Source organism: Eucyclogobius newberryi, unplaced genomic scaffold, assembly GCF_026437365.1.
Source record: "Eucyclogobius newberryi isolate DKJ021-1_F unplaced genomic scaffold, fEucNew1.0.hap1 SCAF_18, whole genome shotgun sequence".
Classification (NCBI taxonomy): Eukaryota; Metazoa; Chordata; class Actinopteri; order Gobiiformes; family Gobiidae; genus Eucyclogobius; species Eucyclogobius newberryi.
The window spans coordinates 27,391,013-27,417,613 of record NW_027315812.1 but is presented as its reverse complement, the minus strand read 5'-3'; the positions used below and the strand labels follow the sequence as shown (position 1 = coordinate 27,417,613).

At 40.6% G+C, this 26,601-nt stretch overlaps 1 protein-coding gene across 3 annotated transcripts in view; it reads left to right on the top strand.

The window, feature by feature from the left end:
- Nucleotides 1-388: 388 nt before the first annotated feature.
- The window catches only part of mpp7a (MAGUK p55 scaffold protein 7a), a 227,548-nt gene continuing 201,335 nt past the window's right edge, over nt 389-26,601 (top strand). For all 3 annotated transcript variants that reach the window (XM_072451195.1, XM_072451194.1, XM_072451193.1), the window contains exons 1-2: nt 389-548; nt 11,280-11,415. In XM_072451195.1, the coding sequence (XP_072307296.1) occupies nt 11,379-11,415 (37 nt within the window). In that variant the 5' untranslated portion in view covers nt 389-548; nt 11,280-11,378. The remainder of the gene's footprint in view (nt 549-11,279; nt 11,416-26,601) is intronic.

Sequence of the window (26,601 nt, the reverse complement as noted above, 5' to 3'; positions counted from 1 at the left end):
TCTTCTGTTTAGATTTGTAATGACATTTTTTATTCAGTTATGCAGTCACTTTGTTCCTGTGTTTCTTTATTATTAATAATAATAATATGGAAACACGTTTTTTGGACCATTTCACTGGTCAAGTTTCTTTGCTTTTGGTATTCCTCGGTCTTGTAGTTTTTTCAAAGTTGCAAATTTTCCTGTCTTTTAGAGTGGTGGAATGGTGCAGTGTTTTCGTCATGCAATGATCATGGCAACTGCACAGGATATGGCCATGCATTATGCAGTCACTCGCACAGCTTCTATTATAATTTGATACAATATCTGAACTCCCGCCGCCCTCTCTTTTTACATATTGGACAGACTTTGTTTGCGTCCTCCTCACGGCTGCTTCTCGTTTTCCTCTTATCGTTGCAGACTGAAGCACTTCAAACCTGCGTTTCAGGTCTGTCCAGGTAAGCCTCTCCTGGTGGGCGGGGACCTTCCTGTTTGGGAGGATTTCCGCGAAGCGTTGCAGGACCAAACGACAGTGGAGAGTAGGAGTGCATGCAGCAGGTGAAGTTATTACGGTAAGCTGGGGCATCTACACTGTAATGTTCATGTTGTTATTTTCCATGTGGTAAGTCACTGGTAGCAAATGTTAAAGAGCCAAAGTGGAGGGATTGGCTTAATGTGAGGGAGATATTTGTTGTTTTCTTACAGTACAGTATCATTTTTGGATTTGGAGCAACTGCCACATTTTTATTTGTGGTCATCAGTATCTGAGGATGTTGTTGCATGTGGTAGAACTCTAACCTTCACCAACATGGTAATCTAGGCACGCAGTTGTAATGAACATGATTTAATGAACTGATTCATGGACTTAAAAATGGCACGTAAGATCTTGTCACATCAAATTGAAAGTGTTTTTTCTGAGGCTCAGAGTACTTGGATTCATCAAACAAGCACAAATGAAGCTAAATACAACTCCTTGCATTTTTTAATGAGGGGACATGGTTAAAAGCTAAAGAAAAAGTCAATTTTGTATGATTTGTGTCATTCCATGTGCTCACTACTGCATTCCCACGTGAGAAAGGGTGTGTGGTGTAGCTGCAGTTCAGTCGAACAGGTTCACACGCTTTGTTTTGTCTGGTCCACATCAGATGAAACCTGAGCTGTGATTAAATAAAGGTTGGATTCTTGTCAGAAGGATAAAGTGGCCTGTCTTTGAAGCTTCAAGTGCATTACTTTGACCGGACCTGGAGTTTCTGTTGAAAACTGGTGGTCAGTTGGCGCCCACGTTCTGCTATTTCAGGTTTTTCAAAATGCAATGTGATTTGAGGGGGTATTGACTACGGGTGGGCAATATTGACAAAATGAACTTAAATGAGTATAAGTAGTTACTGTTCCCTCTGAACTAGACGTTATACATCTGTGTCAGCGCTGACCCACTGAGCGTCACATTGGGTTTCTCCTGAGCTCTGTATCTGATGGTTTCCATACCTGCTGTAAATTCATCGGTACAATCTCTGTGCTTGTGTCTGGTGACTCTAAGGGACTTCAGATGTTTCCGTGCCTGACCCAAATGCAGATTGATATCAGCGTACATTATTGTTATGTGGAAAGATTATCAGGCAAATGTGGAAAGTCTTTATATTTTGAGTCCCACTTGACTTGTAGAGAAGACTGCTCAGATTTCTCATTCTGATGGAGTAGAGCTCTGCTGCACATGGGGCATGTTTGTACTTATTCAAGAATCATCTGTTCATAAGACTCTATACAATGCAAGAAACAAATACATTTTTAACATTCTGAAATGAAAATGTCATCTTACTACAGGTTTCAGCTTAAAATAATAGAGTAATTGGGGATCGACTAAACCCTAAAATAGCTTTGCTTTGTTACTTTTTTTTAGACTTTGTTTGAATTTGAACAGTTGTAATACATTTTTATACATTCATACAACATACTCAAAATAGTTCTCAAAAATTACATCCATCTCACAAAATTCTTCATAGCTCTGTTGAAATTCTTGGTTCAGTCCTTGTCATCACTACTGGTGATCTGTCATTCAAAATGCACTAGTTGTCGGTTGTCAGGTCCGTGTTGCATTCGGCAATGGTTTGACCACTGTCCACAAAGGCCTGCAAGATTAATCCAATCAAAATGACAGTCGGAATCAGCAAATTACAAGGGCTTCAATTTTTAAAGTATCGACATTTCCCCCACAAACACCACATTTCCTGCTAACCAGAGTTGGGGGTAACGAGTTTGCTGATAACGTGTTAAGCTAAGTTCACACCGCTACGCCCCGGACGCGCTCCCCAAAAATAAACTCTCCAGAACACGCGTGTCCGAGGCGTCCAGCGCAGATGCGCAGTGGAGGATTTGTTGTGTTTCGCAGTGTTGCTGTTCTCTTGGTGCTAAGGCAGAACAGGTGGAGAAAGTGGCTTTGGTGTATTTACTTTACCAAGCTCCGGGGCCCGTCTGGGACCTGCAGATACTTCAGAGGTGACCAGAGTTTATCATTATTTGCTCCAAGAGCTGCGTCTTGAGGATTTTTTCATCGTTGCAGGGTTTGTTTTGGGCCTTATACCGGGTTGTGTGTAGCACGTCACTAGAGGGTAATTTCTGATTGGTTATTGCGCCGCGTTTGGCTCAAAAAAGTTCAGCTTTGCTCCACTTTACTGTGTCGGCCGCTCCGCGTCCAAAGCATACGATAATCAAACACCCCCGTCACGCTGCTCAAAACTAAGGATTGGCGCTGCAAAAATGCTGGACGCCCAAGACCCGGGTCCACATAGACTTTGAACATAAAGTGGACGCTTTGACGCAGCGGTATGAACGGGCCTTTAGAGTACTTGAGTTACTTTTTTAGCTCAACAAGGAACGTTAGTTTTGTGCACCCATGTAATCTAGTACGTTCTGTTGTTGTGCATTAGTGCTCTTGCTAATCCAATGTTGTTTTGGTGACGTTTGTCTTTGCTTGAGAGGCCTACACGTGCTTATTGTGTGGCATTGTATTGTGTTACTCTGTTAACATAAAGAGAAATAAAGCTCAGTCAAACACATTACTTTGCTTGTTTGATATTTGAATGATTGTGTTATTGTGTTTGTAGGAAATCCAAGCCATCAGGCTCGCCCCCTGTGTTAGGTTTAGTTTTTGCATCAGTAGTGCTATAAAACAGTAATTGCAGCCTCGTTTTCAGACGAGAAAGTTCCAAATCAATTAAGGACTCACGTCAGCTTTTACAACACTGTAGCGCATTAGTTTTCCAGGGCAGTAACGAGGTAAAGTAACAAGTTACTCTTAAAAGTAACGCTTGCCAACCCTGCTGCTTACCCTGTTGTTCAGATCTGTACAAACAGTTGGCGTGTCAGTTCATAAACTAATTTCAGAATCTTTGAACAGATTCCTTGATACTTAAAAATGGCATCTAGCTTGTTTTACCAAATCGTGCTGCCCTAATTTAAACTAAATAACGTCAGCTAACTCTTGAAAGTCAATGCTGCTTTAGACCCCAACCCTCTCTTGTACTTATACTAAATCATTAGTGCTAAAAAGAAGTAGCATGGCTGGCGTTTGTGTGCAGCCATGTCCTGGGCTGGCGCGCTGCTCCAGCCTAATACCAACCACACTGATGATGGCCAGAGGAGCTCAAGCAAGTTTCCAGAGCTCTAACAAGATGGCAATTGCCAGAGCAGAGCTGGCACAGACTCTTTTCCCTCTGCTCCAAACACTGTTTCCATTTCAGAGTCGCAGGACGATCCTTCTATTAGGCTGCTGTGTAATACTCTGCACTCCTGCACAGCTCTGGTTAATGAACATTGAGCTTCTCCACACTCCACTCTGACACTGTGTCAGTTAGGGTTGTGTACATGTGGCTGTAACTCCATCTCTCTGCCTTCACACTCTGTGGTTCTCCAAGCCTCTGTGCTGCACAAAACACCACAGACAAATTGATTTTAGATCCTATCTGTCCACACGGGTGCCCCATACCCATAACCCATCCAAGACTAACCAATATGCCTTAGGAAACACTCTTCCATCATGTTTTTTAAAGTATTGCATTAGAATGTAGAGCTGCAATGATTGATCAGAACAATCGTGACTGATCGAATATTAAAATAAACTTCTGACTAATTTAATCATCAATCACTACAAGAAAATTCTAATCTTACTCACGTTATAGTTGGTTGCAGCCCTTATGGAATTTAGCAATTGTCAGTTGTATTGTTTTCATATTTTTATTCTCAAATAAATTAATAGCTTAACCACTATTTTTGTAATCAACCAGGCCTAATCATTACTCTAAAACATGCCATGTTCTAAGAGAAGAGGTTTTATTGCTTAAACAAAGCATTACGTTAAAATTTGTGTTTTTGTTTAAAAACCTATTTTGTCTGCAAGTATACTCGATACTAAATCATCATTTATCTGGGTAACTTTCTCAGATTAAAAAACGATTGGTTAAGCAAAATAATAATTGCTAGATTAACGAATTGCAAAATAGTTGGCAGTTGCAGCCTTACTGTGGACATTATTCGACAATGTTTTAGTTTGTTTTAGTTTGTTTTGTTGAAAATCATCCACAGATTAGTTAGCTAAGTGAAAAGCTTGCACTGAACTAGGACAGATTAGCCAGCAGTAGTGATGTGGGATATGTGTGAATTTAACAGCCATAAAATCGGATCGCTTTCAATTTCCAAAAGGAAAACTCGTGATCAGTGCATGAACTCTGGTCTCAGTAGCACCCACGCAAAAAGAAGTGGAGCAGGTGTTACGGGTCTCCACCGGGTTGCTCTCCGCTGCTTTGGAGGAAGTATAGAGCGCGGCTGCTGGATAGTTTTTAGTCTCGCTGGACTGAACTGGACCAGAGCTGTAACTGAAGAAGGTGTGCGAGGTGGCGGAGAACCCTACGAGACCAGATTAGTGTCAGTCATGGTGGCCCTGTAAAAGTCGGGGCCGTAGGAGTTCTTTTCCTTACCTACTTTTTATATCCTTTCTGAAGGGATTTTGGTGTCTTAATCATGTGGCAACATAAAAAAAAATGTGTGAATAGAGGAAAAAACATAATACTTGCAAATTTAATATTTCAAATAGTCTCACTATAAACCCACAAATAACCAGATTTTAGGGATGCAACTATATGCAAATCTTACTGTACAATAATATAAATATACAAATTTTACAGTACAATAATATAAATATACAAATTTTACAGTACAATATATATTACAGGGGTCTCGCTACGTACATTACTACTACATACATACTACTAACATGATAAAATAATATATCAAAATAAATAAATAATAAAAACCCGGCGCAGTAAGCTTCGCCGAAAAGCGTCGCCGATAAGCATTGCGTTGAGCGCCGAGCGTTGCCGTGGCAAGCGCGGCCAGCGCAGAAAAACAGAACATTTTTGCAGCAGACGAGGCACAGCAACCAATCAGAGATTACGCTCTAGCGACTTGCTACGCACTACCTGGAAAGGCCCAAAACAAACCCTGCAACAATACATTTAAAAATATATAAATAAAGATATTCACTAAACTCTGCTCACTCCTTAAGTATCTGACTATAATCTTCTATGATCTTGACTATGAGGCCTGTGTCCAATGAATGAAAAGGTCAAGTAGAGTTGATGTGTCTAAATTATTTCAGCATTATAATACTGCCTTCACCCATTAGCTGAAACTGCACCAAGAGCTGCTTGAGGATTTAAAAAAAAAAATGTTGCTGGGTTTGTTTTGGTCCTTCTTCCGGGTAGTGCTAGAGCGTCACTAGTGCGTAATCTCTGATTGGTTGCTGCGCCGCGTCTGCCACAAAAAAGTTAAGCTTTTCCAACTTTACTGCGTCGGCCGTGCTGGCCGTGCTGGCCGTGCGTCCAACGCTCGAACGCCCGTGTGAGTGCTATTTCTGTGCTATTTCTATGAAGTTGTTATTTGATCTGAAATGGCTTTTTTAGCTCTGCGCCCAGGGCTCATCTCTTACTGGTCACTTTGGGTGGTGTCCCTCCTCTGTATGCAGCACAGACATTACAGTCTAAGGGGAGCAGGTGAACTCTGAAGACACAGCCTCACTCTTACTCTGCTCTGTTGTTTTAGTTGATGAGACAGGCCATTGTTCTGTATTCCCTCTTACACGTCTCGTTGCATTCAATGCAAACAATGGAGAGAAATGGAATAGAAATGGAGAATGGTTATAGCTTTATGCCACTCTGAACACTGGTAGTTAGAAATCTTTTATAGGTAAACCCTTGCAATATGAAGGCATTTTTAAGAAATAATACATCATTTTGTTAATCCCCTAGCAAATCTTTCTGTTAGAGCTTTTTGCATTTAATGGCTCTGTTCTGAGTTGTTGTGACTGAACTCCTCTGGAAGCCATTTTGCCCAGACTTCTCACTGACCTGTGAACACCTTGAAGTTTGATATGTTTTTTCTTGTCTATTCCCAAAGAGGATTGTGTCTTATGGCTTTGAGTGAAGTGTGAACTCAAAGCATCGGTCCAGATTGTGGACAAGCCCCAGGACATGTAGCAGGTCTCTGAGTGTTTTTCAGTGTCAGTCATCCTCCTCGAGGCGCTGGCTAACGTGATGTACCTCCAGCTGTGTGAGGCACCTGTGACACTGTGGCAGGTCCGACGCGCTTATTTTTGAACAGAGGAAGAATAACAGCCGCATACATTTCCTGGTTTCCATCCTCCCATCCATCACCCGGAGCTGTTTTCTCTTTAAATACAGAGCCCACCTCAAGTTTCATGCTCCACTCGACTGAACACGGATAGACAACATACACACACACGCACACGCAGATTTAACTACTCCCAAAACAAAGACATTGTTAAAGTAGCTAATAAATACTTTCCTCCAAAAACTACAACAACTCAAAAGATTTTGACTTGGGCAAAATATCTTCTTGTAATTTTTCTAATAAACGTTGCAATTTTGATTTTCAATTTACATCTAAAATATATAATTATTTTTAAAGTGAGAGCATTAACATTTGAGAGAATACACAGAGTGTATCAACTGTAATTAAAATGAACAGAAAAGCCTAGTGTAATCTCTTAAACAAGAGTATAAAGTTATATTTCTGCACTATTAAGTTATATTAAATAGTTTAATAGTTTTTTTGATGGTCCATTCATGTTTTTGTGCTAAACACATTTTGCAAAGTCCTTTGTTGTGAAAATATGCAAAACCTAGTTGTATACCTAGTTGAATGAAAATACTTATGCCAATACAGAGTGTGCAAGTTATTAAAAATGATCATCAGTGATTTTATATATTATCATTGAGTAATGTTTTGTTAAATTTGCTAATTTTGGATTCTGAAATGTGACTTTAAACTCTGTGATTTCATATTAACTGCAGGTTAATATATTAAGCAAGGTGTATGGAATTATGTAGCAAAGAAAACATGTTTAATATCTTTTTGAAATGTTTGATTCAGATTCCACAAAGTCTTTTCTTGACATTGCTGAAAACCCTTAGCCTTCTTCACCGCTGAGCCAAGAGTGAGCGGAGCAGTGACTATTTTGAAGAACCTAAAATATAAAACCTATGGAATTCATGTATTTAACAAAACCATAATTCCAAACATGTGTTCAGTGATAGCTTTGATGCATTCAGTGAGAATTGACTGTACAAATAATGAAAATGAAGAAAAAACATGAAATGATTGTCTACTGTACTTGTTCCCTGCTCAGCCACTAGATGGTGCCACATGACTGCTGAAGTGACCACAGAACACAGCACAGCTCTTAATGTCCATCAGAGTGTCCACTGTCTGCCTCAGCTGTGACCATCTGATACAGTGCGATGTGAACAGACCGCACTCAGGGCAATGTGTCTGAAGATCAGCTCATGCAATGCTCCAGATGCCTGTAAAAGGTCCCAGGTGCCTGGGGCTGTGACATGCTTCCTGCCCTCCTAGAGCCAACGGAAAGAAGGGGACAATGTGCTCCTTCCTCAGCCGCAGAGCATGGCACCCCTTCATAGTGTCCCTTGTCTTTCCATTAGCCTGTCCTTCACATCAATGCGTCTCCTGACAAAGGCAGTGAGGCGCGGCAGCATGGGTCAACTCTCTTGGCTCCAGCTCAGTGCTGTTCACACAGGCCTGCTGGACACATTTGTGGTCAGGACTTGAAGCACTCCAACCTGCTCTGCTGCTCCTCTTAACCTCTTTTATAGAGCCTTACAAACTCTGGTTTCATCACCTTTCAATAACTCATGGCGTTCACATGCAAACCTGTGGATGATACGTTCTTAGAACTTGGAAACATGTTTTCTTTGATAAGAAGTGATAATGGAAAGATGTCACAAGATGCTTGAAAAGTTTTTTCCTAGAGTCTGTCTTAAAAAGATAGATCTTGAACAAAGGATTATGTTGACGGAAACACGCACATCCAAAGAGTTAAATCGGAGAAAAAGTTGATCGCTCAGCTTTACTTTGGATCTCCCAAATACATATATTTTTTTGCATTTTTATTGTGACATTCTTGTGGACCCTAAACTAACTTTATTATGTTATTAAAAAAATTAAAACACTTATGTTCACATATGCCAGTAAATGCGTAAAGTGCTTTGTCCAACCATCTCATTTCATACTTGTGGCAATAGTGTGCAATTCCATAAAGATTCATTCTTGTACTTTTTTAGTTGCATGTCTGTTTCATTTGATGCATGGACCATATTTGGTGCATCTAAGTCCAGAAGAATAATCATTACCTGCTTTTTCCACTGTGCTCTTATCACAACGTGGTGTGGAGCTCCAGGTGCTGCTTTGGCCCTGTTCATCCCAGCTCCACTGCCTGTATTTGTGTTTGGGTGTTCAGGAAGTGTTCACTCCCAGCTGTTGTCTCCACAGGGGCAGAGTTTATGACCTGATTCACACTGTACATGGAACCCCCATTCTATCTGACGCTCACATTATTAGCAGAGCTGCAGCTGTGAGCCGGTTTTAATCTCAACGTCGACAAAAAAAGAAAAATCACAGATTTTTGTTTGAGAGAAGAAACATCCCGATTTAACGATTATTCACGATTGACATGATCACCAAACCAGAGGAGTAACTACCTAACAGGCAAGACGAGCAACTGCTTGGGGCCTTGATCACCAAGGGTCTTCAGAGGGCTCCAGGGCTCATTACAGTAATGAAATGTCACAGACGTGTCTCTCTCTCAACTGTAGTTTTATATGTTGATCACAATAGATGGGATGCATCAACAGTGGCATTAGAGCAGAAGAACCATAATAATGTTTAAAGTGGGCTCATCATATTTTTTATTTCAAAGGTAAAGAGAAGAAGGGGGGAAGGTGTGGCTGGAAAGCTTCTTGTGGGGCCCCAACACTCCCTTGCACACACCACTGCACCAAACAACAGTAAAATCCTTAATTTCTTTCATTCACACGGTCTATTTACATTGCCATGGCTCATGTATGTGACCAGCTTTATGAAATCAAATGGTCTGATTGAACTAACAAAAAGCACTCATGTACAAAAACTTGATAATCGTGACATTTTTATCTTTTATAAATTGTTTTTGTACATGTAGCTTAGATTCTACAAGGATTTTTTTTCCCGTTCCCTCATCTTTTTATTTTTGCTTTGTATTTGAGCTACTTTTCCCATGTGTCCTCCTACTCAGTTATCCAAGTAGGTCCCAATGAGCTGTAATGTGGAACTCCGCCATGACACATGCGAACATCTACCCAACCCGAGCCTCTCCCCACACTTTTAGCTTCAGGAAGTGTGGAGGAGCGGGGTTTCTGACTGTTTCCTCTACTCGCGTGAAACTGGACCCCGAGGCCTCGCTGTTCAGAAGGTTGACTTTGGGGCGGATGCCGCAGATGCGGTCCCTGAGGTGACAGGTGTTTACTGCGCTCCATCAGAAGCACAGGCGGACAACTTATTCAGCCCATCAACAGCTGTTGATTTTACAGTCGTTCATTCAAATATTACACATCATTGCTTCTAGTTGATCTCGGACTTATTGATGAATTTGCTGTGCATACCAGAATGGATTCATAGGATTTGTTTGCTTCAGTGTCAAAATGATAATGGCGATTATCATGCGTCCTTCACTTTCATCATTATAAACAATTATATATTCAGCTTACTCTCCACAAATAAAAAATCAAATGCATTATATACATGTCACTTTTTCCATTTCATTTTAAACCACACTTTGTGCAAAAATGGCTCTTGAGCTGTATTATTATTCACATTTGTGTCTTCTTCCAGTCAGCCTTAGAAAACACACTATTCCAAATTTCTCTTATTTGTTACATAAGTAGAGCTCCAAGATCTTCTGCACTGTTTTCACTTCATAAATCACCAGACTTGTTTTGAGCATTTTAGCTTCAAATCATGTTGATTATAACTGCTTGCTTACATTAACATTACAGGACAAGCTAGCTTTTTGTAATTTCCCCATGGGAACATATGTATGAATAAAACATGTAAAACATAATATATGTATTGTATATGTTATACATACATACAATACAATTAATGTAGAAAATATTTCCTTTAAATTAATGTGTATATACTGTATTTTAAACAAATGTAAATTATTTGCTTTGGATCAACATGGAATAAATAAAGAGGAAAACATTTTTTTTTTTAAACTGTAGTTTGATTAAAGTAAAGGGAAAGTCTTCCATAATCAGTGCATTTGACTGGTCCTATGACTGTCTTTCATGTTTAGCTCTTTGGCGTACAGAAGAGTTGGATGTCTTTGGCTTGTCCAAATGAAAAAGCACTCTGAACCTCCCCTTTAAGACTTTTATTTTATGCTACTGTGTGTCTGATGCGTGCAGCGACTCCAGTGGGACATTTAAACAAACCATAGACGTTTTTATTGACGTTTTACATCACCTGTCTTCCTGTCCCTGCCCTATCTGGCTTTCCAGTTGAGCGCCATTATTTACGAAGCAATGACTCCCCTACATGCCCGTTTGGTTTCTCACAGGCCCGTTCTCCTCTGCAGATAACGTTCCCTTGTTTCCGCTGTGATATTTGCCCGAGAGGAGGTTCATGACAGACAAGGCGATATTGGCTCTGATATAAAGCGATGTCCAGGCGTTGAAGGAAAAAGACCTGACATACCTGACTGTCAACAGAGAGCTGGCTCTACTACACTCGCTTACATACGTTTGCACCGCGTCCCCATGGGAACCTGTCGCTCTGATATCCCCAAACATTCCTCAAACACAACCGTGCGTTTTACAGTAGCGGGCCCGGCACACACAAGCTCGCGGCCGCTCTACTGTTTGACAAGTAGTCTCTAAAATGTGTCTCTCCCGCAGATCTCTATGGCATAAATCTGCAGCGTGGATTCAGCTGGTGCTCCGCTCCTGACGCCCCGCTGCCATTTTCCACAGCCCCTGGGAGAGAAGGCTCAGGCCATGCCAGCGCTGTCCACCACCATGGGCCACGAACCAGGTACACACAAGCACACCATACATTCAAGCAAACCCATGATTACGTTGTACCTTCATGGGCTGAAAGATGAATGGCAATCGAATTGAAATGACAATGGATGAATGAACGCACTGAGCAAATGAGCAAAAGGCTGCAATTTTCTTTCTTATTCTGCACTAAAACTTCCAACCCTGTAGTTTAGATCGTTACAAACATTTTAAATATAAATAAAATTGTCAGTTTGCCAGTTTTTGTCAATTCTCCTGGATGTCTTTAAATTGTGAACTTTGAACGGCATCCTGATTCTGAATCCTTTTTTTAAAGCATAAATTGCAAATCTAATCGCTGTCGCAAGAGATTCAATTTTTTTACCAAATCCTGCAGCACCTTAAAGCTTCCTTAGAAATGTACATATTCACAAGGTTTATATAGAGGACACTTTCAAAGACGTTTCTGTACTTTTCATTACTCATTCACTGCATACTTGGAGATGGTAAGTTATTTTTCTAGCCACAGCTGCCTTGGGGGATACTGACAGAAGTGAGCCTCCCAGTCTGTGCTATCACACAATACATTAATATTCTTTTCGCCATTCTAATTTATATCTTGAATCCAGAAATTGCTCCTCCATCTTGTTTCAAGGGGTAAAGCAAAATTCACATTGAAGGCTTTTAGCCACCTTTTAGTGATTTATGCATCTTTTAGTAATCTTTATTCTTCTGTAATCAAGACACCATTGCTCCAAAAGTCCCCAGTTCCCCATGTGTACTTTTAAAATCCCTTTTTAAGTATTAAGTATTTTCAGTCTTCTGGAAATGTTGAATTTCAACTTGTAAAACTAAAGTAAAAAACAAAACATAATCATGACAATAAAGATATAAAAAAACCAAAAACAATTGGAGTTGATCCTCCCCAGCTTCATCGTCTCATGAGCAGTGTGTCCGGGATGTGTCAGTGACGTGTGGGTTATCGCAGTGTAAGGCTTGTCAACACCCCGACAGCTGCCAGAGCTCAGACCTCTGTCGGCCCAAGCTGTGCTTTAACTGGCCGCTTCCATCAGCCCAGACAAATGTCCCGGGACTCAACAGGACAGTGAGAGGACAAAAGGACACGCGTTACCTCTGATGGAGAAAGAGTGTGTGCACCTTAGACGTTTAACAGCCATCCTGGAAATTCACACAGACAAAGTAGAAAGCCAGATCAACGATTACGATTAGAGTCATTTGGGATAATTGCTGGCGATGGTTTGTGTTTCCAAATAAAACAGTCCTCCGGCTCATCTCTGGTGTGACGGTCCTGTGAAGCTGCGCAGGTGAAACATGAAGACCTCACGGCCCTGGTGAGTCACTGATGCTTGTAGCCAGACTGGCACCAGCTCTAGGACCTGGATCACAACTCTGCCAATGCTCCACCCAGAACCAGATCGGATAGATATACACATTAACATTAGAAGCATGGGAACTGTGTGTCATCTGTCAGCTTGGAGGGTGGCCTTTAAAGGGTTCTAGACTAGAGAACCATGTTAACAACTTCTTTGAGGCCATGTTTCTTTGTCCGTTATCAAGATATTATAACGCAAGTAGAAATGTATTCTGTCCATGCACTGTTGTGATTCATAACGAGAGCTCACACAGAGGAACAGTTGTTTTTTTTGACTCAAGAAAAAAGATCGGACACCAAAGAATGTCAACATTATAAAGTAAAGCTCTAGTGGAGGCGTTTACAGTATTCATCCCAATACAACTCTGGATTGAACTTTAAAACTACTCAGAAAGTACACAGGTTTGGGGTGAATTTGACCTGTTTGCACTGGAAGTAGTTCAGGAGTGTTCCATTAGAGAAAAAGATTCAGTTGTAGTCATTTGGGCACTGAAAAACAAGGAGTTTCAACTCTCTTCCAGGAGTAATTTTCAATCTGCGAATCTAGTCTAAATATCAGAGTTCTCAGATTAGATCTGCAGATTGAGAATGACTCCAGTGTCCAGATGACTGCAATCAAATGGCTAGAGATTGTTTGACATCAGAAAGAAACAAAGTAAATCCCTAGTGTTTAATATCAGCGATGCGACATTGGCTTTAAGAGTTCCATTGTGTGCCTCAGGAAAACAAAGTGTTTTTCACAATAAAGGGCACATGGGAGATCATCAGACCTCCCCTCCCCAGACACAACCTCTTTCCATTTCTAGTGAAGTATCTGGCTGAATTTTTATACTGTATTGAATATTACTATATAATGTGCAGTTTTTGATAAGATGGAGGAAAATCAAATTGAAAAGAAAGAACAATTTAATATGGGGGAAAAATATGACCATTTGTTCCCTTTATCACCCGGTCTTAGTCAAGATTACCTTAGCTTGATGATTTTACCTGTTGTGCATGTTTTGGGTCGATGGTAGGAGAAACCGGAGTGCCAAGATGAAACTATGGAAGAATCATGCAGTTGAACCTGACTCTTTTTTCTGTGAGTTAATATGCATAATCAAAAGAAGTGGGAGTGCTGCACAGCTGTTATTTTCTATGAGTAAACATTAAAATATGGTGAGTAAAAAAGTGTCTAGTCAAATGTAGGCATTTTAAAGTGGAGCCTGTGCTTTGGCTGGAGGCTGCTGTGTCGGTAGCAACACCTCGACTGAAGAACATAAATCCCCCTGGCAGGTCTGTGCTAGGCCAACACTCACACAGACGTTACGCCATGTTGTCAGTGTGTTAAGCAACCATCCACACACACACTCACCACACTCAGGCTTTACACGGGACATAATGGGCTGCATGTTATCATTAATACAACTGTAGGAGGAGTGTGTGACTATGAATGTGAAGTGGTCATTACCCAGTGTTTAGTGAACAAACACAGCAGGCAGACAAATGTGAAATCAAAAGCTTGGTCTGGGCCCAAATCAACAGCAGCCTGTGTGTGAATTAGAGGCTAATGAATGAAACCAAATAGTAGGAAAACAAACCTGAAAAACAATAAAAAGTTGGAGAGCTGTCTTATATGACCACAGGGACTGCAGAGGTGCTTACTGCCGGGGGTACGAATGTTTGCGATGAAATCAAGAGTGAAGCTGTAGTCTGGGGTCTTCAGAAAAGCCTAAAAAAACCAAGATAAAAGAAAAGAAACTTTTTAACATATCTGTTTTTAACATGCGAGTTTGCCCCCACCATGGAACTACACCTGAACCCCATATTTCCCATATAGTTTGGGCGTGAAGACTCACTTTGTTTGGGCTAAACAGACTTTGAGTGTTTACAAGTTCTGTGATGTTTGATGATGAGTTTACAAACTCCTTGAGAATCCCTCTGGCTCGTCTCCCGCTGTGAGGCTTGACACCGGCAGCTCTGTGGCGGACCAATCATAGTGCAGCTTTGAGGTTTGGGCGGAAGTGAAAGGGACACACCTAGGGATGCATACCTAAACCCGCGTTCATGTTCAAGTCCGATTTGAATCCAGAGGTTTAGGATTAGGTCCGGACTCATTAGGTCCGGACCTAAACCATGCCATATTTGCATAATGTTACAACAGCATAACACAAGCTACTTGGCAAAATTAAGTTGAAGACACTTGAACAAGGACGACTATCAAACACAAGGCTTAACTGCAGATTGAAATAAACTCAACTTGTCTGGTTTATTCACTGTTTTTTAACAGAAGTTACAACTTACAAATCACAAGCTACTAGCTAAGACTCAACTCAACAACAAGAGCATGTTGAGTATTGTTGACAGGGTCAGTCTGGGTCAAGGGTCAAAGCAGCTGTTTCATCTGATACAATGTTTTGCCTTTAGACACATTTCCACTCTTTAATGTTACAGATCCATTGGCATCAAAAGTCAGGTAAAAACCTTCAAACAGACAATTCACCAGTGTAAATAATTAAGTCACTGTAAAATAACAGTTACAAAAACTAGCATCAAAGTCAACTTGAATCACTATAAAGCAATCAACTTGGCAGTATCAAAAGTAGAATATGAAAATATTTTACACAACAAATCAAAATAATACATCATATTAGCAGCATTAAACACCAGACCATATTTAACAACTGTAGAATACAAATACAAAATACTATTACAAAATATAAACTCCAATTAATGAATGCAGCAATTAAGCAATATTACTTTGACTTTACTTTGTATTTACTTAATGCCAAATACAACACAACACTTAAGTTATATCATTCATATTTACACCCAGACCAAAGACCCAGACAAGAAACCACACTGACCCCGCCCCTTTAAGCCGCAGCACGTTAACGATCACGACATTGCACACGGCGGCCACAGCTTAAAACGGTTCAAATAAAGCCAGTGATCTTACCAGCTGCTGCTTCAATGTTCACATGTGGATACACGGTTCCGCGCAGCTCGACACGTACGAGACGCTCCCGTCTCTCGCATCTTTAAACTTATTTCGCCGGCTTCAACTTAAGATAAGATAAGATATTCCTTTATTGTCCCACATGGGGAAATTTCATTGATGCCCGGAAGACGCGTGCGTCGCTAATTAGGGTCCGTGTGCACTATTGACAGCGGCGCATGGCAGTGTTTACGTCTTTTCCAGCGCGAATTTTGTGATCAATGGAAGGTTTAAGATGGTCTGGATTCTAGAACAAAAAGGATATAGTACTTGAGTGCTATATTTTATGAGTCCAGAACCGAATCACCGGGGTTTCGTTTTTTTTGGACCTGAACCGAAACGTTTTTACAAGTCCAGATCCGGTCCGTCGTAGCGGTACGCATCCCTAGACACACCTAAAGAAATATGGCGATCCCAACAGACGTATTTTGGCTTTTTTTAGAAGATTTAAACTGAATTCAAACGGCTTTTGGTGAGATACTTTCCAGATTGATAAACTCAAGAACTCAATTCACACATCAATCTGGTGTGAGCCAGGTTGGGTAACTCCATCTCTAGAACTAGAAGTCTATGCACTTAATTGGATAATTTTAAGTATTGCCTTTACTACTGAGCAACAGCTTACATCATTTTACTGCGTCAACCTTCGGTGTGCCAATTGAGGGTTTTCACTCACTGCATCCAAAAGATCAAAGTGTGGTTGCAAAACAAAGTTTTTTGCCCATAGAAACGGGGAAGTGTCTGCAGTCTCATTCTGTAACTTGCAAATCAAACGATGAGCTTGTGGCTCAGAGCATAGATCAGTGTCTTTCCATGGCCTAGCGCCACATGTTAGTGCCATATGAACTATCTCTAACACGAGGAATCAGTGTTTCAGTTTTATGCGGTTAAAATATGGACCAATCTTCCTGAAAAGGTTGAGATGGGTTTCTACTATGGGCGTGTTCAAATGTAGACTCAAAACGCTTCTGTCTAGCGGTGCATATGACTGGGATTAGGATGACTCGGATTTTATCTGCATTCTGTAATAATACATTTTAAAATTATCACTTTGAATAACTTTTAACGTTTAAGAAATCACAATTAAGTCTTGACAAACAACTATTTAATTTGGATTTTTTTCTTTATTTGCACATAAATTGCTTTCTTGTAGACCAGTATTTTAGTGACCAGATCTTTGGGCTGGTAATATACAGAGGATGAGATGAGTTACCCGATCACTTCCCTCTTCTGCTCTCTTCTTCACACAGCTGCCGTTATGTGACTCCCGCTGCGCTCAGCTGTAATGAACTTTTGTAGTGGGCTCAGCTCCGCTCGCCTTGGCTTGGCGTGGCCCACTTTATGACAAGAGCGGCCCACAGCTCTGTTTGCTGCACACCATTTATCTTCCACAAAAGCGCACTCGCCGCAGGCTCACGTAAAGAGAAGCTACACACTTCACTCTGGCATTGTCTGGGATTGTTCCGTTTTACTGCTTTCATGCACTGTTCACCTTTACTGCAGTTTACGGCCATAAAATACTTTGCCAGACTGGTCATGTACATTTACTGAATAGAACAACAAATGAATGAATGAATAGAGAGGGCAATGCTGACAGACATATAAACTCAATTTAATCTATTCAAAATAATAAGAATACTTAATTTTGGTTTGTTTTTGACAAGAACTCTATAAAATGTCAAAATGAATTGTACTATATTTCTACATAATATCCAGACATCCTCAGACACAGCGCTTTGGTTTATTCTGAGGTCAGTCTGCCTCCTGGAGTGAGAGTGGGTGTGTGCGCCTTGTAGTCCCATTTCCTCCCTCTTTCTGCAATTTTAGTCAAGTTATTCTGTTCAACCGGAAGCGGCTCACAATCAGTGAGCATGACGACATGTAATTTGACAACACAGGATTTTGGATCAGTTGTGTTGACGATTCACCACGAACACATTACTTGCCTTTAATGTTGCATCTCCGCATGGTGCCGCTTAAACCATACCCAGTTAACCTGTCCCAACGTGGCACTTCTAAGGCGCTCATGTCCTTTTATTAACCTCATTAAAGTTTACTGTGTTATTCCAAACTGTACCTGCATGTTCTATCAGGGTTTACTGCCCCCGGACAGCACTTAAAGGTAAGGTTAGTGCGGCCATGGACAGCTGCATGCGGAGGAGGTGGGCGACATGGAAATTTCTCAACACTGCAACGATTTTACCAGAGGCTAATAACTTATTGGCTAAGGCTGTGCATGTTTGTGCGAGATAGATGAGCGATTTTGGCCATTTTGGTTCTCTCCTGTGATAGGCTTTGAGTAATGAGATCCACGGCTTTCTGGCCCAGTGACTTCTGCTTGTATCAACCAAAAACATGTTGATTAGATTAGCAAAAGTCTGCACAATATTTTACGTTATTATTCATTTAATATCTATGTCGTGTCTTTTTTCAACAAAAACAAGTACAGTATAATAAAAAATGCTAAAACAATCCTAAAATAGCATCCCAAACTCGCAAAAATTAAAAAAGTGTATTTACAACTACCAGTATATTTTTGTTCAGCTTAAAATTTGCCTTTTGCAATGATTAATTGACTAAAAGTGGGCACAGGGATGAGATGAGCAGCTCTTAGAATTATGAAATTATTTCTTACCATTATCTGTCTGTCTGACCTAAACCTCACAAGAATACAGGATCTAGATAATTATACAAACATATCAGTGAACTGTTTAAATGTGGGTAAAAAGGTAAAATTATTTTTGATTCATTTGCGTTTTTAATCATTATTAATGTGACAAAAGGCTAAATTGCCAAATCGTGGACACCTGCTCTGTGCTGGCTACACAGTGGCCAACAGAGCAGCTTTTTACACACCTCCCTTGTTACAATTTGTAAGAAAGAACCAACTAAAAAAGTGTCTATTTAGTGACACTTCACCTTATGGTAATAAGGTATATTTCAACTAAATATTTACTCCCAAAGTCCAGCAATTGTATTCCATCCCTTCTCTCTGCTTCTTTGCTTGTATTGTGGCCCTCAGAGGCAACTGTTGTTGTGATTTTGGGCCTTACAAAAATAAATTGATTTGATTTGATTTGTATTGCTTTATTTCCCAAAAATAATTTGTCCAATATTAACCTTATCCACTGATCAACTAAGAACTATAGGGCATTTTAATCATACAGTGAATTGCATTTGTTTTATTACATAACCAATCTTAAAGTCTTGTCAGGAATGTTGAGCATCTGGCCTTGAACTGGGAGCTGTGTTGGTCAGGAGATGAGATGCAGTACAGAACCAGAACACACTCTGCAGTACAGAACCAGAACACACACTCTGCAGTACAGAACCTGAACACACACTCTGCAGTACAGAACCTGAACACACACTCTGCAGTACAGAACCTGAACACACACTCTGCAGTACAGAACCTGAACACACACTCTGCAGTACAGAACCTGAACACACACTCTGCAGTACAGAACCTGAACACACACTCTGCAGTACAGAACCTGAACACACACTCTGCAGTACAGAACCAGAACACACTCTGCAGTACAGAACCAGAACACACACTCTGCAGTACAGAACCAGAACACACTCTGCAGTACAGAACCAGAACACACACTCTGCAGTACAGAACCAGAACACACACTCTGCAGTACAGAACCAGAACACACACTCTGCAGTACAGAACCAGAACACACTCTGCAGTACAGAACCAGAACACACACTCTGCAGTACAGAACCAGAACACACACTCTGCAGTACAGAACCAGAACACACTCTGCAGTACAGAACCAGAACACACACTCTGCAGTACAGAACCAGAACACACACTCTGCAGTACAGAACCAGAACACACACTCTGCAGTACAGAACCAGAACACACTCTGCAGTACAGAACCAGAACACACACTCTGCAGTACAGAACCAGAAGACACTCTGAAGTACAGAACCAGAACACACTCTGTAGTACCGTACCAGAACACACTCTGCAGTACCGTACCAGAACACACTCTGCAGTACCGTACCAGAACACGACACTCTGCAGTACAGAACCAGAACACGACACTCTGCAGTACAGAACCAGAACACGACACTCTGCAGTACAGTACTAGAACACGACACTCTGCAGTACAGAACCAGAACACGACACTCTGCAGTACAGAACCAGAACACACTCTGAAGTACAGAACCAGAACACACTCTGTAGTACCGTACCAGAACACACTCTGCAGTACCGTACCAGAACACGACACTCTGCAGTACAGTACTAGAACACGACACTCTGCAGTACAGAACCAGAACACGACACTCTGCAGTACAGAACCAGAACACACTCTGCAGTACAGAACCAGAACACACTCTGCAGTACAGAACCAGAACACACTCTGCAGTACAGAACCAGAACACACTCTGCAGTACAGAACCAGAACACGACACTCTGCAGTACAGAACCAGAACACGACACTCTGCAGTACAGAACCAGAACACACACTCTGCAGTACAGAACCAGAACACACACTCTGCAGTACAGAACCAGAACACACTCTGCAGTACAGAACCAGAACACACACTCTGCAGTACAGAACCAGAACACACACTCTGCAGTACAGAACCAGAACACACACTCTGCAGTACAGAACCAGAACACACTCTGTAGTACCGTACCAGAACACACTCTGCAGTACCGTACCAGAACACACTCTGCAGTACAGAACCAGAACACGACACTCTGCAGTACAGAACCAGAACACGACACTCTGCAGTACAGTACTAGAACACACTCTGCAGTACAGAACCAGAACACGACACTCTGCAGTACAGAACCAGAACACGACACTCTGCAGTACAGAACCAGAACACGACACTCTGCAGTACAGAACCAGAACACACTCTGCAGTACAGAACCTGAACACGACACTCTGCAGTACAGTACTAGAACACAGGGATTTCTCACCTCAGGATCTGTTCCCTATTTCCAGTTGTATCCAACACTAAATCTTCATAGTTTCAGTATAAAATAAAAATTTTGTATGTGCAGCTGATGAAGAAATTATGTTGGGACATTTGTTGAGACATTTCTAGTTTTTGGGTCCAAAGAACACACTAGACACAGAATTGGTCAGTGTAAGTTGGATATGTTCACTGTGCTGGAAACCAAATACTCTTAACTTGGATCATTTAGACACTGATTTAAAAGTGGACTTAGTGTACTTCCCTCATTTCTTTCCTTTAGATCCAGCCTTATTTTTCATTTCAATAACTGTGATTATACACTTGCCATTTAGTTAGATTGTTCTTTTTTATATAGCTTTGGACTCCTAAGCAGCAGACACACAAACATTTAATATATATTTAATTATATTATGTCCCCTTTTAATACATTTAAATGAAAATAATACAAAATAGGGTCAACATTGAATTTTAAATTCTAAAACATTACCCACATAAATTGTATTGAAGTAAGGAAAACTGCTGAAACACATGAATCTTTGTTTTTGATTAAACAACAAAAAATATGAAATTCTAGAAGTGAGAGTGTATAAGGATAGAACTAGCTGTTAGCATCAAAGTTAGCAGGGAATGATCAGACCAATAGACAGATGGTACACAGACTAAAGTTTCTGGATTTTGAAAAGCAGCTCATTGATTCAACTAAAAGCATTGCCATATTTGCATACATTTTAAAAGAATGATGTGTACACAAGTGCCAATGGATACAAACTGTGCAGGCCTGCGCTGTACCTTTCCAGTGAAAACACAATGCAATTGGGTCAGTCTTATGTAGGACATGCTCAATTGCATAATGAAAAACGTATAATGTTGGGCAAAGAGGCAACGGTGTCAAATGTAAGTCTTCAGAGTGCAGAAGCGGCTTTTGTTAATGCACCTCTGTGGATGACGTTTGTAAGTGCAGCTCTGTTGAGAACTTGGCCGTCGCTGTGACCAGAGCACTTGAGTGTCTGGCCCTGGTCTTTGGGCGCAGTAAGCAGAGGTGGCAGGTCATTTGAAGCTGGCTAACTCGATGTAGCTCCTGCGTTTTGTTCACCATGTAATGGTCTATGTGAGCCGACATGGACAAACTGCACTCTTTCATGTTTGTCCTGGAAATATTAAATGTCACATTATGCTAAATTGATTGTAAGTAAGTTTTATCCATGTTTAAATGTTTCTTCATCAAAGCTGTATGCTTTGTTCATTCCCACAAGTAATTACACTGAGGCAGCGTACTTCTTGACTTCGAGAATTCAATGTTGTTAGCAGTAGCGTGTGGTGATTTTTAGGGATTGTCAAGGAGACCTGAAAAATATCTCTGGTGGGCTTTGAACCCGGGTCTCTTGCATGACTGGTGAATGTGTATCCTATTGAGCTTAATTCCCATATTCTATTCAATCGCTAAAGGATCACATAAGGTCACTTCACCGACCAATTCATTGCACACATTAGAGTTCTATGTTGTTAAATTACAGCTTGTATTTCTGAATAACGTTTAATCATTATAAACGTGAACAGAGCTTTAGCTACAAAGACTTTACGAAGTCTCTAAAATAAGTTTTTTAAGTCTGTTTGTTGAAACTTAGCGTTGCTGTGCTTCTCCTCTGCACATGCTCAGTTATGGCAGAACCTGCAAACATGATTCCCACACAGGTTTATTCAGCGTGTTTTGAGCACATATCCATGGGTTTGAGGCTGTGTGCGCAGACCTCTAACAGAAGCTGCTGGTTCTAAAAGCTCATGTTGGAGAGCGGCTCATGAACTGTATTTATACTGTAGTCCCTGTATATTCCTTCACTTCCCTGTATATTCCTTCACTTTTTTCATTTTGATGTTGATAGAACATATTGTCTATTGCAAACCCAGATGGAAGAGCAGGATATTATGGGCTACTCAACGGTGGCATAATATTTGTACTTAAGTAAACGGTTAAGTAAACAAACATTAGCATGCTAACGGCGCACTTCCTGCTTTTCAGAGAAACAAACACACACATTGGATCCCAAAAAAGTACATTTTGCCCGAATAGATGCTTTTACAATAAGTATGTAGTGGGGCAAAAAAAATAAAAATATAGATTTGACTTTCTTTTTGTACATGCAAAAATATCGGGCAAATGCTCTTTAACTTGTTTACGGATATTTAAATCATAGTTGCAAGTTGTGATTCCACTCCAGTCCTTTTTCAGTCGTATTTAGGCTCTGCAGAGCCTCTAGTCAAGTCTTAATGCATATTCTAATGTTACGTTCCCAATTAGCTGTAATCTCTGTCTACCTCCCTTAGCAACTGCGAGGATAATCACCTGCCGTGTACGTAGAATTATATTGCAATATTCAAAATTTCTTATTGCCCCAGAATCATCATCCAACTCTAGCTATAAGATATTGGCTGTGCAATGGCAGTCCATGTGTTTCACTTTGCTTTCTGAAAAAAAAACCTGGAGGTCCCAAGATCACTAGAGTGACCAAGTCCTCTACTCTTATTCATAGCTCATATGTCTGTCTGCATAACCTTCCTCTGTCAGCAGCTCTGTCTATGCACAGCTAGTCACAACCTCTCTGCGCCGTTTAATTTCTTTTCTCTTTGTCCTTCTTTACATAATAGATATTTAATTAGCTTAAAAGGCTAGTTTGAAGCTAGGTACCCATTTTATTCCAACAGGCTCTTTGGGACTGCTGCAGGTGCTTCCTCTCTGAACTCCTCTGTCTTCATCGTGATTGTTAAAAGTGGCTGCAAACTTTTCTCTCAAATCATAGCGACAGATGATACGTGTCCTATTACGTTGATTAGTCCTGCGCTTTTGTCTGGAGCCCTTCTCTCATTGTGCTGACAGGTCTTTGAAGTACAGAGGTGTGACGGAGCCCTGAAGAAAGCATAGATGAGCTCTTCTGTACTCCGCTGCATTAAATGAAATGGTCTGCCCTCTTCTCTGCAACATCGTTAAGGCCTTACAACCTGGACGAGCTGGAGTCCTAATTAAAGCGTGGTCTCGGCACAGGGCACGCAGCGCTTGATTGCACCTGGACGGCTCAGCTCTACACTTGAAGTCATTTTCCATGCCCTTACGTCTGTCTCAGGGAGGTTAAGCGACTGTGGCATTGAGATTGTCCATTTCCACACGTCATAAAGACCATGAAAGCTGGTGCACCACTCGGATTCATTTACTGATTTGGATTCATTAACTACTGATGTTTATCATTAGTCCTCAGCTCCAGATGGATGCATTAGCTCAAGCGTGGAGTATAGTCCTGGTTTTCCTTTAGTTCGCGAAGTGGGGCCCAGGTAATTCATAGAGTTTACCCAGAGGTCACGTCTATTGAGTCCATAAAAATAAAGTTGTTCGATCTATTCACAATTTCAAAGGTTACTTTCGGTAATACACTACACCGTCATGGTTTAAAATAATGCATTGCACGAAAGCTTCCCCTGTTTAACTCAACACATGACCAGGCCCATCTGAGGTTTGCCAGTAACCATCTGATCCAGAGGAGTCATGGGAGAAACTCATGTGGTCAGATGACAATGAAATGGAGCATTTTGGTATAAATTTCACTCGCCGTGTTTGGAAGAAGAAGGATGAGCACCATCCCAAGAACACCACCCATACTGTGAAGCATATCAGAGGAAACATCATGTGGGGTGCTTTTCTGCACAGGGGACAGGACGACTGCGCTGTATTAAGGAGAGAATGAATGGGCCATGGATTGCAAGATTTTGGGTAACAACCTCTTTTTGAGGAGCATTGAAGATGTCTTCCAACATGACAATGACCCAAAGCACACAGCCAGGATAACCAAGGAGTGGCTCCGTAAGAAGTGTAGGGGTCTCAAGCTACAGATATTCAGTTTAGTGATTAAGGAAGATTTTTGCGAAAATGTAGAATAGACGGGGCACCAGGATAAGATCCAAAGCTAAAATAAGGTCCTTAATCGAGCTCGTTGAAGAAGGCCGTGACCCCAAGCTCAAAAGATGCCCAGAAATAGTTTCGTACCGAAAAATCGGGCACTAACTAATTTTATCATTTTTGTGATCTCAAATATATGTTCCTTACTGGGTAAAAAGTTCTCCGCCTGAAACTTGCACAATAGCGAGATACAAGAGCCTGAAGTTGGGTAAATGCTCAGATTTGTGACTTTTTGGCATGTTTGCCATTTTCAAGTTACTATTACTAGATAACTAAAATAGATGGAAATCTCAAACTCGGTCAGCACTTACACATTGGTACAAATAAAAGGATTCCAGAGTATCATCAATGTAGCTTTAATATTTTAGACATGAATCAAACTGAAAAGTGCCACAAAATCCAATTTTCAAAAACGGCTATTAAAAACTTTAACAGTTTTTTGCCACATTTCACAATTGACTTTCTCAAAATATTAATCTTTTTCAACATCAGTGTAGAATTGCTGAAAGTTGGGCATGTCAGAAATGATAATTTTAGCATTTTGCCACTTTCAGTACATTGTACTTGTATTAACAGCTTAAACTTTTTCAGCACTTTGATACTTATAAAAGGAATGTATGGTAAAAAATGTAAGATTTATTTATATCACACACACAAAAATAATCAATCCCTGCAGTGTACAAGACTCTTTTTCTCTCCAAGCTATTGCCATGACCTTCGTGTGGTTGAGCAGTTTCCTCTGGTGTTGAGTCATCATCTCTATCTGTATCTGATTCTGTCCCAGTACCAGAGGAAGATGGTAAAGTGTCAACAACATCACCTGCGTGTCCACAAACACAAGCTCACTGTTGTTCTGGCGGTGAGGGTTATGGAAATGCAGCTGTGGGTAATCGTTTTGCAGATGATACTGAAATTAAAAAAGAAAAAACTGGGTCAGTTTACAGACATATGATACAGATGACAGAGACATACCAACGGTGATATCAGCAGCTCCAAGCTTTTCAGAATTCCCACAGTGAGGGAAGAAGTTCAAAAATGTAGGATGAAGATAAATTCAACTGTATATATTCACTTCTCCCTTTGGATTTTATCCTTCATTGTGGGATTTTTATTTGATCAATCTTAACCTCTACTATTAATCAGTTTGTGAGAGCCCGGGACTGTGTCTGACACACATGTCCCCCATTGTGTGGACTAATAAAGGCTCATCTTATCTCATCTTATTAATTAACGTACCTGAATTCCCTGATGTCTTGTCCTTCTTTCCGTTTAACAAGTTTGATGAAGAGCTGAACCAACTTTGTCATCCGAATTCTTGACCAACAATTATTCGTTCATCAATAACCGTCTTGCAGAATTCTTCATACACACTGCCAAAATCTGTGACACTTGATGGCCTATTAATTAAAAAGAAACTAATTGTCATGTACTGCTGCACAGAAAAATCACACACTTAATACAATACGGCATGTGTGAATCTGTCCCTGACACTTAAAATCTATACAACAATATTTCTATGAGGAAAAAAAATCTCATTTTTTTCAGCAATTGTATATTATTAGTTGGTGCTGTTGTGGAAAAATATAATCTTGCCCATTGCCTTTTTCAATTTTTTGCCATTACAGTACCAGTATGTTGATGCATTGTAAATTAAATTATTAATTGTGACAATCATACACAGAATTATACAGTTTCTCACATTCAATATAAAACCACCATGTATATATTTCAAAGACAAAGGTTGCTTCGTGGTTATGGTAAAATGTATTGTAAAGTTTTACGCACCTTCCTCTTTGAGAGCCATGATGTTTGGTCAATAATCTTGTGTATTCTCTGTAGCGTGACTTATGGTAATGCACTTCAATGGCAACACAGTCCTTAGCTCTAATATTACATAGAATATTCTCATCAGATTTCTTCTCTGCAGCTTTACAGAGCAGACCTTGAAAGAAAGAGAGACATG